This window comes from Pistacia vera, unplaced genomic scaffold (genome assembly GCF_008641045.1).
Source record: "Pistacia vera cultivar Batoury unplaced genomic scaffold, PisVer_v2 Contig142, whole genome shotgun sequence".
Lineage (NCBI taxonomy): Eukaryota > Viridiplantae > Streptophyta > Magnoliopsida > Sapindales > Anacardiaceae > Pistacia > Pistacia vera.
In genome coordinates, this window is record NW_022195489.1 from 541,840 (window position 1) to 561,451 (window position 19,612).

Sequence of the window (19,612 nt, forward strand, 5' to 3'; positions counted from 1 at the left end):
ATTAATAGTAGTTCATGGAGAATTACTGTTCCCTTCCCCTTAGACCCACAGAGTGTCCTGCTGATGATTTTGCATGATTGACGGAAAAAGAAGTTAGGTGAGATTGAGGTTGAGCCCTCTTTTTCCTCGATTCTTCCATTAAAGACTTGGGTGGAGGTCTGACTTCTGAGCCATGCAATGCATGTATAAATTCTCTTTTACACTCCGTATTCGTGTACATCTTGTTGACTTGGTTGCCCATTGTGAATGCATATGTATAATGAGGATTGAAGAAGTTGCACCATCACTAGAACGGTTGACATCAAGCCATCAAGAAGTGCTTAAATGTTCATATTTTTTTACTGTTATTAACTGAAGAAACAGGAAAACCCGCCATCATAATTTGATAGTACGATTAGAGAGCAAAAGTAAATAAAGCAGCCACACATAATTAAGCTGTTTTCTTGCTGAGCAAAAGTGAGTGATTGCAGCATGCATGAATACCGACACACAGGAAAATTAATTGAAAACTTTAATTTAAAGCAACACTTCTGCGCTCGCTTTCTTTGACATATATATAACAAGGATTGCAGTAAAATCCTTGGATAGCGCCCTTTAAAGCAATAAGTAGAGGTTGCTATATATTATAGATAGTTGATTAAAGAAACTGCAAGTACTTTAAATTAATTTAACAGCCTGACTAATGATTCTTCTCATCCATTTATCTTGCTTAATATTATGCTGTTAAATATTAGCAATGAGAGTTCCTCCTGCAGTTGAGTGCACCAGCTTTCATGGTTATTGAACCCACAAGAGAAGATGGTCTTGCGTTGAGGCTAGAAGCCCTGGCATAGCTTGAAGATGCACCGGCTCCGGTTTGCCGGAAATACGCTCCGTTTAACATCAAGTCCCCCTCTGACCTCCAATTCCAATTCCTCCATTCACTCTCCGGTGCATCCTCATGTTTGGTCACCTGCATTATACATATAAAATCAAATTTGACATAGAAGATTGCAACGTAAAAGTGTTCGTGCATGGAGAGAGTAATTATAAATTTATAACTACCTCTTTCTTAAATCTCTCACTGGGTGCATAAAATCGATTGCCTTGACTATAAATAGTAGGAGCCGCACTTCCACCAATGGCATACATTTCCCACTGAGTGTAGTCATTGTTCACCACATGAAAATACCCATGCCTGCACCTGCAAAACTCATTGTGAAAACATTATAAATATTTATACTATATAGTTGGCAACATTGATAAATAATAATAATACATAATATATAAATTACCTTGGCATTCTCTGAACTAGCCCTTCTCCAAAATGATTAAAGGCAACAGTGACTTGCATGTTCTTGTCTTGAGTATACGAATCACTGTGGCCCAAGAGCATGACCTTATCATGATGGGTCATGTAGTTGTTAGAGATGGTGATGGCAGTGGATCCATGGATGGCATCGATGAGTCCATCATGGCAGTTCGATAGCGAGCAATGGTCAACCCAAATGTGTTGACTTGCAAAGATGGACACCCCATCGCCGTCCGATACTTTCCACCACCCGGAATGTTCCGGAGAGTTTCTAATATTGCCACTGCCTCCTTGCTTACAATCATGTATGTGAATGCCATGAATGATGATGTTGGTGGCATAGTGAATGGTTATGCATGGTCCATTAGCAATGTGAACACTTGCACCTCTACCATCAATAGTCTTGAACGAGTTCATGACTAGCTCTTTCTCCAACTGAATCACCATGTCTCTTTTGAATATAATCCACAATGGCTCATCTTGTATCACAGCATGCCTGAGAGTTCCCGGCTTCGGATTCACAGGATCATCGTTGCCGGAATCTGTGACCACATAAATCCGACCGTTTCTTCCCCCAATAGCATTCTTCCCAAATCCAATGGCGCAATCAGCTAACCTTTGACGGTTTCTCTCCCAGTTCGGGTCACACCTCCAGCAGTCATCAATCGGATTCCCAGTTCCACATGACAAATAGGCCAAGTTCCTCCTAGACGCATTGATACTCCTGTCAAAAGAAACAACTACAAATTAACTCTAACCAAATATAAATTAAGCATGGTTTTAACCAGAGTAATGTGCACTAATTACCTGTGTACTTCATGTACAACTAGCTCAGGGTCTTGAACTGGTGAAGAAGAAACCAAATTTGGGATTATTAGAAGAGAGCAGAAGGAAAGTACAAGAAAGATTGAAAGGTTTGACATTTTTCCTTTGTGTTTCTTCTCTCTTGGGAGAGCTTGGTGGTAGTAAGTTAGAGTTGTGCGTGGGGCTATATAAAGGAATAACGCCGAGAGAGCTGGCGTGATTAATCTTCTGTTAATTAACATTCTGGGTCCACTTCATCGTAATTTCAGGTTTTTATAGCGCGCGGGCATTCATGTGGTAGTTTTAAACAGTTAATCAAGCCCCCAATAAATTCAAACCTCCACGTCAATTTTTGAAGACACCAATTGATTTTATCTCTTCATTATAGCTAACCCTATCTGATCGTGTGATTAGAATGTCAGTTTAATAAGTCAGCTAATTACTTCTTGTTTTCACTTTAATTTCATTAATTATTTAAATATATTATGTGTTCATGCTCACTTTAACTCGCGAATTTTGTTTAATAAGTCAGAACAAATATGGTTAGGACCATAAATATATATTACTTTGGACAATTTATTTAATTAATTAACTCATCTATACATTAGCGGAAACATGAATTAAGTCATTAATTTTAATTTTAATTAATTTACCGTATGAACAAAATTGGATAAATGCAGAAATGAATGGTGAATTTGCAAAATTCTCGGAAGTGGAAATATTTGTCTACACTTGCTCTTGACTATGATGACCTTTGTTGACTTTAGATTTGCAATGAGGCAGAAATTAAGAGGCCCTTTGTTGACTTTCCCATGGAAATGCTTACCGCAGGTGACGTAGAGAAATTTTGACTTTTTTTTTATTTTCGGCCTTGCTTTAGTTATTTTCCCCTTTTAGTATATAAATAAATAAATATTTACTTAAAATTTTAAATTTGTGATCAATTTTCATGGTCAACACATGCTGAGACTGATTGGGCCTAAGGTTGAGTGAGCCTTATATTTATGGATCAAGCCCGAAATACTTGCCCATTTGACACCTCTATTCCCTACCACTCTATCAAGTCTTTGTTTCTTCACATACTTAGAAACATAAAGTATTGGCTATTATAGAACACTATACACGTTCATTTTATAAGATAATGATTTTTGGTTTTAAAATTTTATATTGTTATAACATTTGTATTCATAATCCTGATTTCCCGTTTTAAGTATATTAGGCTTTTGACTTTAGCAACACATGATTTATTAAAGAATAATACTATACTTATAAAATGTATATACAAAGTGACATGTCACATTGTGATAGAGAGAGTGAGTATGTAAAATCACAAATTAATTAAATGAAGACAACTAATATGACAATTAATGGATAATGCTACTTCAAACTTTGTAAGAGTACTATACTCTTTGCTAAATTGAAGAATCACAAAATTATATCCATTAATATTTACAAGTGTCAGTAGTTGAGCAACGGGTAATTCAATATTTGTAATATCCTTTTGTTAATATACATGTGTGATGTCTCATAATATGAATTCATGTTAAATCCTTAAAACACAAAAATAAAAGCTTAAATATTCTTTTGTATTATTATGATAAGATTAGTGCGTATTATTGTTATATTACAAAGCCAACTAATACATATGTATATGTGTGATGGTTTGCTTCTGAATAAATGTTTGATCACCACCATGAATAGCGAGTGATGCTCACATCATTTTTTTTATTATTATTATTTCAATCATATTTTACTGAAAATTTGTTAAGATGGGCCGATGGAAAGCCTGGTCCATATTTTAAAAGGAAACGTTTTTAGTTGGAAAACCAAATCAAACCCAAACATGGTGATGTAGTTGGTTAAGTGTTTGTATAAAAGCCGAAGTAAATGCACCAAATATGGTCGCGTTCCTCTACCCCATGAACAGTATGAGGTCCAACCCACCCTACCCTTATTTAAGGGACTTGTACAGCTGTACTAGTTCCACCGACACCCTTTGTCCCTTCACAAAATTATAATCCACTTAATTTTGATTAAACAAAATCAGCTATTTTTTTTTATCACCGTGAATGTTTTGGTCATTTTATAAGAACCTCAATTAATCCTTAGGGGGCGTTTGGTTGGGGGTTAAGTAGGATTATTAGGGTAATGTCATCTTATATTACTTGATTACCATGTTTGGTTGTCAAGTAATATCAGATACCGATAATCTTCAAATACCAATAGTAGTTACTATTAGTAATATCAGAGGTAATTTGATTACCTCTATTTTCTTAGGTATTATGAGATTACTAAAGTTATCTTTTTTTGTTATAATTTTATCCCTTATTAATAAAAGTTTTAGACAATAATACCCCTACTTTAAAATAAATTTACATTAATATCCTATTTCAATTTTACCCTTGTTTGATTAAAATTTTGGACAATAATGTCCTTATATTTAAAATTATTTACGGATCACCACTGCCACCCAGCCACCACCACCACTGTCACCCAGCCACCACCGCCAACAGCAGGCCAACCACCATGGACCACCGCCGAAAAATTACCAAAGTCCCTAATGAAGAAGAAAATTCCGTGGGAGGCTCCGGAGAGCTTGGGTATGGCCCTTTCCAAAGGACTTGGGCCCAATCTGTCGTTGAAAACATTTCTCCACACTACAATTCAAACATTGAGGGTGTCAGATTTTTAAGCTGACTCTTCTCAATTTGCTTGCCGTTACTAAGGGAATCTTGATACCCAGTGGTCATATTTAATTAACTTCTATATAACATTATTGGGATCACACATCCAACCGTGAATAATCTACAACTACTATATACTTTTGTTTATTCATTTAATTATTTGAAAAGTGTAAGTTCAAATGATTAGCATAATGCATGTGTGACCATATTATTATAAAACATCATATATTTGTATTTCATCAAACGGTGACGTATGGCATGATCAGAATCAGATGGGGCCTCTGATTAAAATTTCGAAAGAGGAGATTGGAGCTTGAGCATGACGTAATGACATAAAAGAGTTTGGTAAGGTATAGCAAGGTGTACAGTAAAAGCAGGGGAGCATGAGAAAAATGTGAAAGTGTTAAAATGTTAATAGGTATAGATTAGATTTTTCTGGTTGGCTATGTCGGAGTTTTGAACACGTGTACTTCCAGCTAAGACGCTCAAAAAGTGCAGAAAAAAGTGTTGTGTTGGTGACTGGTGAGCCTTGTTACATCCAGTGTCATCCACTTTCTCCTGTAGGTTTGCAGTAACTTTCTTTTATCCACCTTCCATTTTTATTCAAGCATGTGGAAGACTTGTGAAATCAAATTAATGTTCAAATTCTGTCTTATCAATTAACAATAATTAACGTGTTATTTATGGTATGATATTAAATTAAATAATTTGATACAATAATTTTGTCATAATGTAACAAAGTGTTGTATATAGTAAATTAGGGGTGTTCAGTTCCTGATACCCTGCATTTTTTAAAAGAACCGAAATCAGAACTAAAACCGACGGTTCCTTAAAATTTGGAACTAAAACTGACGGTTCCGGATCCAAGTACCCTGTAAAATTCGATGATCCCCCAAAAGTTTTTAAAATGGAAAAAAAACCCTTAAAAACTTATAAATACCCCCCCACCTGGCACTTGTTAACAAAAATAAAATTACAAATTACAAACTCCATTACTTTGTAAAGGTAGATACTCAAAAGTCAAACCAATTTACTTTAAATGTTATGAAATATAAATACAGTAGAATTTCTCTATAGTGATACTCTATATAGGAATAACCTCCATATAGTCATAAAAAACTCTAACCCCAACTTGGGTCAGTTATAGATAAGAATAAATTTCACATTGTAATAAATTATAATTTTTCTAGGTCTCGTCTTAAGGAACTTACCTCCACATAGTAATAATTATATGTATATTGCAAAAAATATATGATATGTAACATTAAAAGTTTAAGATGAAATAAAATATTTATCTAAAGTTGTTTGACAATGATTTATACTATAAAGTTGTTACCACCTCTTTTATCTTACGGGTTTATAATAAGTCGTCAACATAGACACATTCTTATTGAAGCTAAAATATATCTAACTTCTCAAGTATGTTTAGAGCTTATTGATACGAAACTTTTGGTATTTTCATACTATCATCCTCAAGATTATCTCCTTTCTCTTCTTGTCTAATTCTAGTAATGTTTTTTTCTTCAGTTAAATCATACATGACTTGTTATTCATTTGGATGATTGAGGAACACATTAATATTCATTTGATTAGTGTAGTGAAGTTGTCAAATCTAATCACTCAATTATGCAATAACTCTTTGATATATATTTTTGTACTATCCTCATGCCACAAAAACAATGAATTGAAATCCTAATACTACTAAAACATGAATGTAAATCCTAATACTACTAAAACATGAATTATATGTTAGAGTAGGTGCCCTAGAGCCAATCAATTATTATAAAATTGACTCTGTAATAAATGTTTATTTATCAATAAAAATGGCATATTCTCTTATATTGTGTATATAATGATATATGTCCTTATGATGGTAGAATCGTGATGAGGGTATCAAGTGTTTCAAATCTTGATAGTGAGAACCCAATTATCACATATGGTGGCCATTCTAGAAACTTCCGTAACCCTAGTATTATTTTGACCAAGGACACAGATAATACGGTAAGGCTATCATAGTGTTGAACGACCCTGTCAAAAGACAATGACTGATCTCACTTGTCAAGGTTGTTTGCCGACAACTTGGTGCAATGCATGGGTGCTTACTAGAGGCAAGTTCACTAGACAGACCCACCAAAGGATTCCATATGGATGGTAACCCTAGTGTCTATAGAATAAATCCTCTAACGAATGGTAGTGCATGTGATCCTTAGACTTAAGGTCACTGGAGCGCTTTGTACATCGATTGGTGTAGTTTGACATTAGCCCAACACAGTTCTATTCAGAGTTGTCAATAAGGTAGTGATTGACTGCATCAAGGAGTGTATCAAGACTATGGTGGATCGACAGAGGATTCATCACTCCCGGGTATGGGAGAAGTTATCTCATGGTGCAATTCAATGAATGACAATGACACTAAAACTATGGCCACAGTGGGATTGAGTTGTTGCCCAATCTAATTTATTATTCCGGTCATTGGTCTAGTAACTGAACACATAGATATCGAGGATAACTGAGGTTGACACTATTTATGTACTTCAGTCTCGATGAGATAACAGATGATGAAATGATTAGATTGTATAGTAACCATATCGTTGATAGGTAGCTGTTTCGTTGAATCCGAATCTATCGGGTGGCCATGACGCTTTGCTAGGGGCCAATCTTGGTATATGAGTAGTGAGATGATTAATTGGTGTTAATCGCGATACTACTCACTGCCGATATGATAAGGAGTTTACGGGTCACACACATAGAAGATATTAAGAATCGTTTTGTGAAAGGGGTATTTTCATCTTTTAGGACGAAAGGGTATTTTGGTACTCATAGTGCAATTAAATTTACTGAGGTTATTGCCTGTATTTAATTTAGTATTAAAATTAAAATTAGTGGGATTATATTAAATATATGTGCGCATATATTAAATGGATTATTAGTAATAATAAATGTTATATATATATATATATATATATATATATATATATATATATATATTATATATATATATATATATATATATATATATATATATATATGATATATAATAATATCTATATTAGATATAATATATTAATTGATTTTAATTATATTAATAATCAATTAAAATTAAAATACCATAAAGGGTGTGTTTGGTTGCGAGGATGGATTAACTTAAGAGTCTATGGCTTTTCTTATTGGGATTAGGGTTTTTAATTAAGTGACATTATATAAGTGAAACTTAATTAAAACATAACATATAATTTTTCATTCATTGATTGAAAAGAAAAACCCTAGCCACCTTTTCTTCTCTCTCTCACTTTTTTCATAGTGTGTGAATCAAAAAATTTTTTTTTCTTTGATTCACTTGATTCTTGAAGCCTTCTATTAGTTCTAGCAAAACTATAGTAGGTTCTACAGATTATCTTTGTGACGACGTTTGTGCGATTCTTTTCTTGAATCGACAAGCGAAATCAAAGTATTGAAGGAGCCTCCAAACGTTGGTAATGTGTTCTTGATCCTTGTATGGATTATTTACTATGATTTATATTGAATAGATTTTATGTTTATTAACTTGTAAGCAATTTGATCTATACCCAGATCTTGGCGTAGAAAGTGATTGATTTCTGTTTTAATTTGTGATTTTTCTGTTGCCTCCTTGAGATCAATCACTAACATTATAAAGTAAGAAATTTTTTTTAATAAAAAAATAATTATTATAATTACACCTCTATTAAGTTATAACCTCCTCATTGTAATAAATTTAGTTGGTCCCAACATTATGATTATATGGAGGTTCTACTGTATAAATATATTCACATTACTTTTTCTACAAAAGTTTTTATTAACCCCTCATACTCTTTAATTTTATTTTATATTAGTCTCAGTTCTCGATTCCGGTTCCTAACTGTAGGAATCAGAACCGAAACGCACAGTGACGGTTCCAAAAATTTGGAACCGGAACCTACCCGTTGATAGTCGGTTCGAACCAAACCCTAGGTACCCGCCTATTTCGGTTCCAATTGGTTCTTTTGACGACTCCTATAGTAAATCATGTATGTTTGATTTATTTTTAGTAAGTATATGTTAGTTTCAGAAATACGACATAATCCCCGAGTTATGTTTTTTGTTTTTTTAAGTGAGTATCGGTTGGTTTTAAAAAAATCATCAATTAAACCTTCAAGGTTATCAATAATTTCATCATTTATACTCCAAAAAAGATATTAATCTTTTAATATTGTTTACAGATTTTGAATATTAGATTGATTGAATTTGAATAAATAGTAAAAACATTATTTCCTTAAATTTTAAATATAATAATTTAACGATCTAGTAAAAAATGGAGATTAAGGTCATATTTTTAAAACTATTTAGTACTAACTATAAAAAATTGGAAATGCATGGGAGTTTGGGGTGCATTTCTAAACAATAATGCTACGGACACCGGGATTATACACCGAATTCTTTCACCGAATTACGTTTCCCGTGACTCAGACCAGCCACGTATTCCATTATCAAATATTTTGCGAGTGAACGGCCGTTCATTAACTATGGACGGCCGTTCACTTACCATAACCTACGAATGGCCGTCCATTATTTTTGGACAGGCGTACACATATAATGGACGCCCGTCCATACTGTAAATTAAAAAAAAATAAAAAAAAACTTTTAGGTCAAAACACAGATTTGGGGGAATTTTAAAATTAAAACACAGACATAGAACCCGCTTCTTCTTCGCTCTTCTTCTTTGTTTTCATTCCCTATCTTTGCTGTTCTTTGTCTTCATTCCTCATTTGCGCTCTTCTTCTTCTTCGAAGTTCTCATCTACCGCGCTCTTCTTCTTCGTCGAAGTTCCTCATCTACCGTGATTCTTCTTCAAGTTCGTCATCTGCCATTATTATTGTAAGGTAATTAGTCACTTTGGTTTCTCCTTTTTTTTTTTTTTTTTTTTTTTTTTTTTTTTTTTATGTTGGATGAATGAAAAGATTTTGTTGGTTGGTGGTAAGAGTGTCTTTTTGTAGTACGTGTTGGAGTCCCACATCGACTAGACACGCTCAAGCCTATTGGGTTATAAGAGGGGGTAATCCTCCCATTCAACAAGGCTTTATTGGGTGAGGAGTCAAGCCTACCTCAAATTCTAACATGGTATTAGAGCCCAAGTTTAGTTGAGCTAAGCGCTTGACCAGCGGGTGAGGAGTTAGAGCCAGTAACTACCTCCAATAACAGGCATGACCCAACATATGGGCTTGACCGTGAGGGGGAGTGTTGGAGTCCCACATCGACTAGGCACGCTCAAGCCTATTGGGTTATAAAATGGGGTAATCCTTTCATTTAACAATGCCTTATTAGGTGAGAAGTCAGACCCACCTCAAATTCTAACATGGTATCAGAGCCCAGGTTCAGTTGAGCTGAGCGCTTGACCAGCGGGTGAGGAGTTAGAGCCAACAACTACCTCCAATAACAGGCATAACCCAAAATATGGGCTTGACCGTGAAAGGGAGTGTTGGAGTCCCACATCGACTAGGCATGCTCAAGCCTATTGGGTTATAAGAGGGGGTAATCCTTCCATTAAACAAGACCTTATTGGGTGAGGAGTCAGACCCACCTCAAATTCAAACCCACCTCAAATTCTAACAATACGTTTATTACTGAAGTGTGCTGGATTTGAAATTTGTGTTGAATAGAGTTGGGGTGGAAAATTATTTGTGTTGGGATTTCTTGAATTGAGTTGATAATGAGAAATCCTGGTCAATTTGGTGGGACTAGTTTGTGTGATTGATAAATAGAAATGTTTTGGTTAACTTGAGGTGTGAAATGGTTTGTGTGGAATGTTCACAGTTTTTGCAATTGTGAAACTTGTGTTAATTTCTTTTTGCTATGTTTTAGATTTTAACTGGCAAGTCGAGCACAGTCCATTCTCTAGCCTAGAAGCTTTCCTTAAAAGTTGCTACTTCCGTCAGACATGGTAATAAAATTGAACTTTAGGTTTCCTTCCTACGGGCAATTTATAATTCCAGCATAAGAGATTCCCTTTTTAATCAAGTATTCAAATAAACCTCTATCAACCTTCTCCAAGGTAAATATTACCTTCACAGTGATCACCAAAGCCAATTTCTTCTCTCTGTCTATTACATGTAAGGATCCCATTAATTGGCATCTAGGCTTTCAAGTCTCATTTAAGTTTTCCATCAAGTATGTGATCCTTAATCAATATAATCAGTTTGAATCTGTTGAAATAATCATTTTTTATGTAGAAATATTGAATTTGCTGTAAATCTAAGCTGAATTAGGTACTAGAAATATTGAAGAAAAGTTGATGGAGTTGTGCTAAGTTAATCCAAAAAGTCCGTAGCATTATTGATTTCTAAAACTAGAAAGTGTTCACGGCGAAAAGACCGAAACCCCAAATATTATACAATTATACATTTTTTACTTAATATAAATTGAATAATAAAAAAGAATCACTGTATTATTGAATATTAGGCTTCACAATCATCACAAGTAGTAAAGTACACACAGCTTAATTGTTTATTATTTCTTCAAGCCACTACTAATAACAATATGTGACAATTGGTACAAGTCAAACCCATTAGTCTACGGCGATTTAGACTGTAAACTATGGTTTAGTCAAACTACAAAATTGTCATTATTAAAATTAGGGTTTTTTTTTTCTTTAATTCTTTAATGATTTTTTTGTTTTTTGTTTTTCGAGTTTGGAAAAAGGAAGGCAGAGCGTGTAAGTGTAAGCATCACGTGAGTGATATAAAAGAACGAGAGGGCAGAGGGCGCAGGCAAATAGCATATCATTGAAGGGAGAGAGGGGCAAGAGCAATTGCAATTACCGCTTCCAATCCCATCGCTTTCCCATCCATACCCAAACGAAATCCAGATAACAACACAATCTAATCCTTTATCCAATATCATTATCCCACGTGTCTGATAAAAGTAACCCATCTCCATCACCCTCCCTCTGTACGAGACCTGAAACACCCAACCCCTTTCCATCTTCTCTTTCCTCTTTCCTCTTCCCAATTCACATTTCACTCTCTTCTCTCTCTCACACACTCTTGATTACAGGAGGATGTGCCACCACCACCACCGCAAGAACACTCCTGTTCCCCATGCTACAAAACCCAACACCCGCTCTGCCACCGGCAACAAGAAGAGAAGGATATCAACTAAAACTACGACTACTTCAACTTCCGTTTCTTTAAAACCATCTCGTAAAACCAGAACCAAACGGAGAAAACCAAAATACCTCAGTCTTAACTTGAAGCTTAGCCCTCAGAAGAAGCCGCAAACCTCTAAGAAGAAGACGAAGATGACGAACAAGCTGCATCAGCAGCTCACTCTCTTCCCTCTTCACCCCGAAAACTTAGTTGAAGACACTAAAGATCACATGCATGAACATGATAATGAAGATAACAACGTTGTCGCGAGCTTCCTGTTCGACACCGCCACAGATAGCTCCACCACTCTTAACGGTCTGCTCACTTCGACCACCTCCGAGCAGGAGAGCCCGGCAGTGTCGCCGCTATCGCTGACGTTTGCGTACGGCGAAGATCGTTGTGGGGATAGTAATTACGGGCTCGTACGGACGGCCATGAGGTGTAAAGAGAGGGACGCCAGTGAGGAGAAGTGGGTGAGTTACAGTGAGGTTGTGGAGAATAATAAGATTGTCGTTAAGGAAGAGGAGGTGATGAGTAGTAGTTGTATTGATGATCATGGTCGTGATCGTGATCGTGATCATGATGATGTGGATGAAGGTGCATGGTGTATGAAACAGGTGCAGGGGCAGAAGAAGAAATTGTTATTGGATTTGAAACTTGATTACCAGGAGATACTGAATGCGTGGTCTGATAAAGGTCCCCTCTATGTTGACGGAGAGTCCCCACAAACTGTTCCTGAATTGCACGATGCCACTGTAAGATCCATCTCACTCCATCATCGTCAATCAATCAATCAATGCTATAGAATATATACGCATGCATGTGTATGGATGTATGTATGTAGGTATGCTGTTATGCATGCATTTGATTTTTTTTTTTTTTTGGAATTATGATGATGAACATATAATTAAATTGGTTGTATGCTTGGATTGCTGTAAGTATCAGTACTTTAGTGAGTGGTTTTGTTGAGTAGTGTATGGGGTAAATCGTGGGAATTTTTTTGGCAGAGACTTTTTGCCTTTCTTTTGGGGGTCCAGTGCACTTTTAGCCAGCTGTTTGTGGCCCAACTCAGTGTGGCTCGTAGTATATCCCATCCAAACGCCCCATACAATAAAAGACATTCAATAAAGAGTTAAGGACTTTTTCCTTCCCAAATGATAGCATAACGACTTTCCTATTACTTTTAAAAATATTATTTTATTACCTAAATTTATATTCTGACAATGAACAAAGAACAAAATTGTTTCAGACTGTTAGAGCTTTTGGAGAGGGGAGGTCGATGAGTCTTTTAGTTGTGGAAGGTTGGATTTTGGTGATTAGGATTGATCAGAATTTGACTTAGGAGGGACGGCTGCACAAACCCTAATTGTTCTATTGTTGGTGATTGGCGGAGTCGACGGGAGTATGGTTTAAGGGGTTTTGGTAAGCGATAATCGGGGAAGAGAATGGTGGTGGTGTAGGGTCGCAACGATGTCGGAATTGGAAACGGAATATAAAATTGGGTGATAAAGTGATATTTTAAAAGTATGTGGATGGGAAAGTGTCATTAAGCCATTATTTGGGTGGGAAAAAGTCATATACTCTTCAATAAAATCATTTTATAGTTGGAAGTCTTCGGACCCTCGGCTAGTTCTCTTTTTATCTGCCTCATTACTATGTTCTTATTGTTTAAAAGTGAATGTATGTGTGATGAAATTTATTATGCTTATTTCACATAAGACAACAGCATATATACGATGGAATGAGGATTTTGGTGGATGACGAAAAGATGATATAATACACATGCCATGACAATTTATTTTTTTATTTATTTTTTTTCTGATAAAAAACAATGAAGGGCTTGATGATGATTTATGTTTGAGTAATTGTATTGGATGGCAATTGATTGAGTGTGTATTTGTGCTGGGCCAGCTGCCAACGGATGCTTGGAGCAATGTTGGCAATTTGTGGAGTGTGCCTGAAAGGGCTAGTATTGACGGTAGCGATTCAGTAGAAGGCAAAGAAGGTTGGAACAGAGAGCATAGAGAAGCAAGTGTTTTGAGATACAAGGAGAAAAGGCAAAATAGGCTTTTCATCAAGCGCATCCGATATGAAGTTCGAAAGCTAAATGCTGAGAAGCGCCCTCGTATGAAGGTACCCTTTGCTCCATTCTTGCTTATTAGTAATCAAGATCCCTGTGTAATTACGAATTCAGTGGTATGATTGCATATTTTCAAATTTCCATGTTCGCATTTTCTCTAATGTAGAGTTAGGTCAAATATATATATATAGGTTGAGCTAGAAATATCATGAGTTCATTGTTGATCATGTAAGTTGTAACCTTAGTTTTAAGGACTCCCTTGCATTGCATCAACAAAGCCACTAACTCGATAGTATCTCCTTTAGAGTCATTTTAAGGTTTCCGAGAAGCTAACAAATTCTCCTTCAATTTAGTTTTTATTTTGTAGTTATGTGTATAGAATTTTATAGGTTTTGTCTATCCCTCTTCATCCTTAAACTTTCTAGCAAAAGGCAAATGAAATCTGGATGTGAATACTCTAAAAGGAATCCGTCATCCATGTGTAAATATTGAAGTACAATCTTGTCATTGATCTTATTTGTTTTTTTACCGTAATATCTACCCTTTAATTTCATATTCAAGTGTAATTAAAATAAATTTAATTGAAACTTTGCAGGGTCGATTCGTGAAAAGATCGGAAGTGTAGTTATATGGATATAGTGTTGTTGCTTAGAAGAGAGTGGTACTCGGGCTTATTTACAAACTTTTTCTTCTCTTTTATCCCTTTCTTTCTTTCTTTCTTTCTCATTTGTTCGATTATGCATGCATGTCAAATAGCATAAGCATAGTTTTGTTCCCACCCAATATGAAAGAAAGAAATAAAAAAAAAAAACAAATGATATAAACTACTGTGGAGGTACTGGTGTAAATTAATGAGAAGAAGTGCCAACTTTGTAATAATAGACAGATTAGATAATATACTACAAGTTACGAGTTGCAGAATGCTGTTTAAGTGTTAAGATAGATAGTTCTCTTACTACATTGTTCTGTGGTTATGGCGAAGAGAGAACGAAGTTAATCTTTAGATATTTTCTATCAGAAATTTTCAGTGGCTGAAGAAAAAAAGAGCACAAGGAATCTTCATACAGAATCGATTTGGTTATGTTCAGTTTTGCAGCTTGTGCTCTCTATGCAAAAACATAATCACCATCAGAACTAACATCAGATTGAGGAAAAAAAAAAAAAGGAGAAGTTCTAGTATTAGAAAATAGAAACCAAGTAGAGAAGTTGAGAAAATTTTGGAGAGAAACTAAGATGTTGATATAGTGGAGGTGCTGGAATTTGAATAAAAGTAATTTTAAAACAAATGGCTGATTTGATGAGAATCACTTGTTTTAATGTTCATCAATCATAATTAATGAATCAAGAAATTTCAGGTCTTCTTGAGCATTTACTTCTTCATGGTAATTAATTTATCAGATGATAAGATTGATCATCAAAACCATGCATCATGAATTAATGTTGGTATATATTTACCCAATTAATGATAATGCTGCCTGCAATTAATAAAAACCGAAGTCCTAAGAGAGAGAGAGAGAGAGAGAGAGAGAGAGAGAAATATTCATATATCATGCATGGGCCTCTACAATTAAAGTCTGCAGGGTGAACAATGGGCTCTCTGTATCCTTCTGCCTTCAAATATTACTTGTCTTTTCATTCGTGTTAGTGTTCTACTGTTCTGTAGTAATGTCAATATGATAATGATTCACAACCCAGGAAAAAAAAACAAAAATAAAGATGATGACTCAAAAGCATTTAATCTATACTCTTCTGGAACTCTCATAAACTAGTAATATAAAAATATAAAATACCATGTAACTTCATATTCAATCAATCAATGATATTATCAAACGTTGAACAATTCCACCTAACCGAAGGTCTTAGAACACACCACATTCCTCTTTCCAAATCACAGTTACAATGAAAAGAAGCCCCGAGAAATTTCAAGAATCACCCCTTGTTTCTTATATATACATACCATTAAACACCAAAACATATTATCAATAAATTCCATTTTCGTACAACACAAGTTTCATCGATCATTAACATTCATCATGTCGCTTATCCCTAAACTGCTTGGTGATGAACCATTTGATCCCTTCCTCTCAATGGTTAACCAATGTCCAGTCCTCAACACTCCAACGGATTGGAAGGAGACCCCAGAAGCCCACGTGTTCACAGCCGATCTCCCAGGGCTCAAGAAAGAGGAGGTGAAAGTTGAAGTCGATGAAGGCAGAGTGCTGCAAATAAGCGGGGAGAGGAACGTCGAAAAAGATGATAAAAACGATAAGTGGCATAGAGTTGAGCGTTGTCGTGGCAAGTTTCTTAGAAGGTTCAGGCTGCCTGAAAATGCCAAGACGGATGAAGTGAAGGCGTCAATGGAAAATGGAGTGCTTGTGGTGACCATTCCTAAACAAGAAGTGAAGAAACCAGAGAAGAAAGTGATTGAGATTGAAGAAATCAAGGGTTGAGAAAATTATAATGAAATATTGTGTGCTTGTTTGAAATTATAAATATGTTTGTTCTAAGTGTGATTTCCTTTTTTTGGGTTTTTCTCTGTAATAATATTCTACCATCAGTACCATGTCCATGCAAGGTACAAATTAATAAAGTATAATAATTTTTATTTATTCTATATATATATATATATATCTTTTTTTGGGTATTGAAGCCAATAAATGAATTAATTTTATGCTTGGTCTTTGTGATTAATGCCATAAATGAAATAAGGGTATTTGATATAGTTTTTTATTTTTTTTCTTATGATAAAAACTTCGTACTTATTGTCCAAATGTCATTTTTAGAAGCCAATTATTATGGAAATAATATTTAAAACAAATTTAATGTTTAGATTGAGCAAATATAAATATCTAAAATTTATTTTAAATCTCAGTAACATAATAATGGTTTGATAATAATTTTTTTTTTTTTTTTTGTAATACTGTTTAGTTCATAAAACAGTTCTTTGGTAATATAATGTTTATATTTGAGAAAATTATTTTACTTAAAATAGTTGTTGAAATAAAACGTCAAATGGGCTTAGCCCAAACATACTAGCCCAATGCCCCAATCTTACAGTATTTATTTGTTATTAATTTTGAATTTTAAATTTTAATGAAAACGCGTTTTTGCCTACGTTTTTTTGACGTTATAGATATTAGATAGTTCTTCCGTTAAACGTTTTTTCTCCCTATAAATTAGGTCCCAACTAGTGATGGCAATGGGCCGGGCCTGGGCCGGGTACCCCTTGGCCCAGGCCCAAGCCCGACCTCATGACACAGGCCCAAGCTCGGCCCGAGCCCGCTACGGGTATGATAGGCAAAGCCCAAGCCCGGCCCGACGGGTTTTTTATAACCGCAGGCCCGGCCCAAGCCCGCCTTTTTTAATAATGTTTATTTTTAAATATTAATAAATTTCAAATTTTTTTATATTTTTAATTTTAGAAATGGTTTTTAAATATTAATTGAAGTTATTTCCACAAATAATTTAAGAATGTAATGTAATAATGTTATAATTTAATTAAGTAATTATTTAACTATAATGTAATAATGTTATAATTGAAATATTACAATGAATTAAGTAATTATATATAAGTCTTTAATATAATTATAATTAATTTGTATAAATAGAATATTATAATTAATTAAGTAATCATTTAATATATGTAATGTTACAATTAATTACATAATCGTACTATAAATTATAAGTAATGTTATAATTAATTAAATTTCTAATCATTTATTAAGTATTATGCTAATGTTATGTAGTAAATTAGTAATTACTAATATTTATAATATAATGTCATAATCATAAGTAATTATTTAATTATGTAATGTTATAATTAATTATATAATTAATATAATGTAATGTTATAGTGAATTAATAGTAAGTAACCATACTATAAAATTTTAAGTAATATTATAATTAATTAAATTTTTAATCATTTAATTAAGTTTATCTATTTATAATTTTAAATGTTTAATGACTAGGTAATTATAATATAAATATATAAAGTAATGCTATAATTAATTAAATTTCTAATATAAGTCAAATAATTAACTATTAATTATATTAAACTTATAAGTCAATTATTAAGTAGTAACAATTAATGTAATGCTATAATTAATTATACTATAAATCAATAACTAATGTTATAAATTATAATTAATTAAATAATCATTTAACTATAATGTAATGTTATAATTAATTAAGTATGATATTTAACTAATAATTAAATTTATATGTTTATCAATTTATCATATATAATTAATTAATTACTAATTTATTATAGATATACTTAGAACTTGATAATTGAAGTAAATAACTAAATATATTATTACCCAATCAAACATACTATTTTATTCAAAAATAATTCTTTTAATAACATTAAAAATGTAAAACACTTTTATTGGATCATAATTCCAATTATTCACTTAATTAATTAAAACTTTATATTAATGTATTATAATATATTAAAATTTTTAATATGGTGTAATTTTATATGTATAAGTATATTGTATTCGATATTTATTTAATTAGGTTATTTTAAAAATTTAACTTTTTCTATTTTAAATTTTTTTATATGTAAAATAATAGAAACCCCCAATATTTACATTTCACAAATATTTCATTATAGTCTAGGTTCCAAAATAGGTTCTAAACAGGTTCCAAAAACGGTTTCAAAATAGGTTCCAAATAGGTTCCAAAACAGGTTCCAAACAGGTTCCAAACGGGTCCCCTACAGGTTCCAAACAGGGTACCCTTTTTACATGTCTGGTTTCGGTTCCTTTACATGCAAGAATCGGAACCGGAGCCGCACAGTGAGCGGTTCCAAAAAATTGGAACCGAAATCTACCCGCATAGTATCGGTCCCGGGTCTATGGGCTCTCTGTATCCTTCTGCCTTCAAATATGACTTGTCTTTTCATTCGTGTTAGTTAGGAGTGAGCGGTTTCGGGTACCTTACATTTTTTTGAGGAACCAAAACCGGAACTGCGCATTGCAGGTTCCCAAAAAAAGGAACCGAAACCAGAACCATACAGTGCAGGTTCTTCGATTCAAGGAACCGGAACCTAAAATGCAGGTTCCGGTTCCTTTCTGGGGTACCCTATAAAAAGTCAATTACCCTCCTATTAGTTTAAAAAATAACAAAAACACCTTATAAGTTTACAAATACACCCCTAACAAATTTTGATTATTCATTCATTTATGTCCAATGTAACTCATAACCTGTAATCTCTAATCAACACTTGAATTCAATCAATTCATCACAATTCACATACAATTCGTCAATCAAAACCAAAACACAAACAATTATTCATCACAATTCACATAAAATAACTTCACCAAAATCATTTAAACAAACAACAATATAGAAAGTTAGAAACTATCACCAAGTTTTTTTATTCTCCCATTTCAATCACTACAATTATAAAACTACAAAACAACCCAAAAAGCATAACATGAGTACATGACCCATGTCTAATGCTCCAAATTAAGCATGGATGTTCCTTCATCAAGTAATTACTAATGTTTAAAACATAATATCATAACTCATAATCAATCAAGTAATAATTTAATTATGTAATGTTATTAATTAATTATATGATCATACTATAGTGTAATGTTATAGTGAA

The 19,612-nt window shown here is 33.7% G+C and overlaps 3 protein-coding genes across 3 annotated transcripts; 2 read left to right on the forward strand and 1 right to left on the reverse strand.

Moving 5' to 3' along the window:
• Positions 1-394: 394 nt before the first annotated feature.
• Positions 395-2,242, reverse strand: LOC116123433 (pectate lyase-like). Its single transcript, XM_031409206.1, has 4 exons — positions 2,099-2,242; positions 1,275-2,015; positions 1,045-1,183; positions 395-952 (listed from the first exon to the last, which is right to left on the reverse strand). Exons 1-4 carry the CDS (start codon positions 2,212-2,214, stop codon positions 731-733), a joined length of 1,218 nt encoding a protein of 405 aa, XP_031265066.1. The 5' UTR covers positions 2,215-2,242; the 3' UTR covers positions 395-730.
• Positions 2,243-11,777: 9,535 nt separating this feature from the next.
• On the forward strand, positions 11,778-14,816 carry LOC116123446 (zinc finger protein CONSTANS-LIKE 6-like). The gene is made up of 3 exons (XM_031409223.1): positions 11,778-12,673; positions 13,830-14,051; positions 14,594-14,816. The coding sequence occupies exons 1-3, from the start codon at positions 11,831-11,833 to the stop codon at positions 14,621-14,623; spliced, it is 1,095 nt and encodes a 364-aa protein (XP_031265083.1). The 5' UTR covers positions 11,778-11,830; the 3' UTR covers positions 14,624-14,816.
• Positions 14,817-15,120: 304 nt separating this feature from the next.
• LOC116123462 (class I heat shock protein-like) lies at positions 15,121-16,563 on the forward strand. Its single transcript, XM_031409239.1, has one exon. The coding sequence runs from the start codon at positions 16,032-16,034 to the stop codon at positions 16,446-16,448; it is 417 nt and encodes a 138-aa protein (XP_031265099.1). The 5' UTR covers positions 15,121-16,031; the 3' UTR covers positions 16,449-16,563.
• The last annotated feature ends 3,049 nt before the right edge of the window (positions 16,564-19,612 follow it).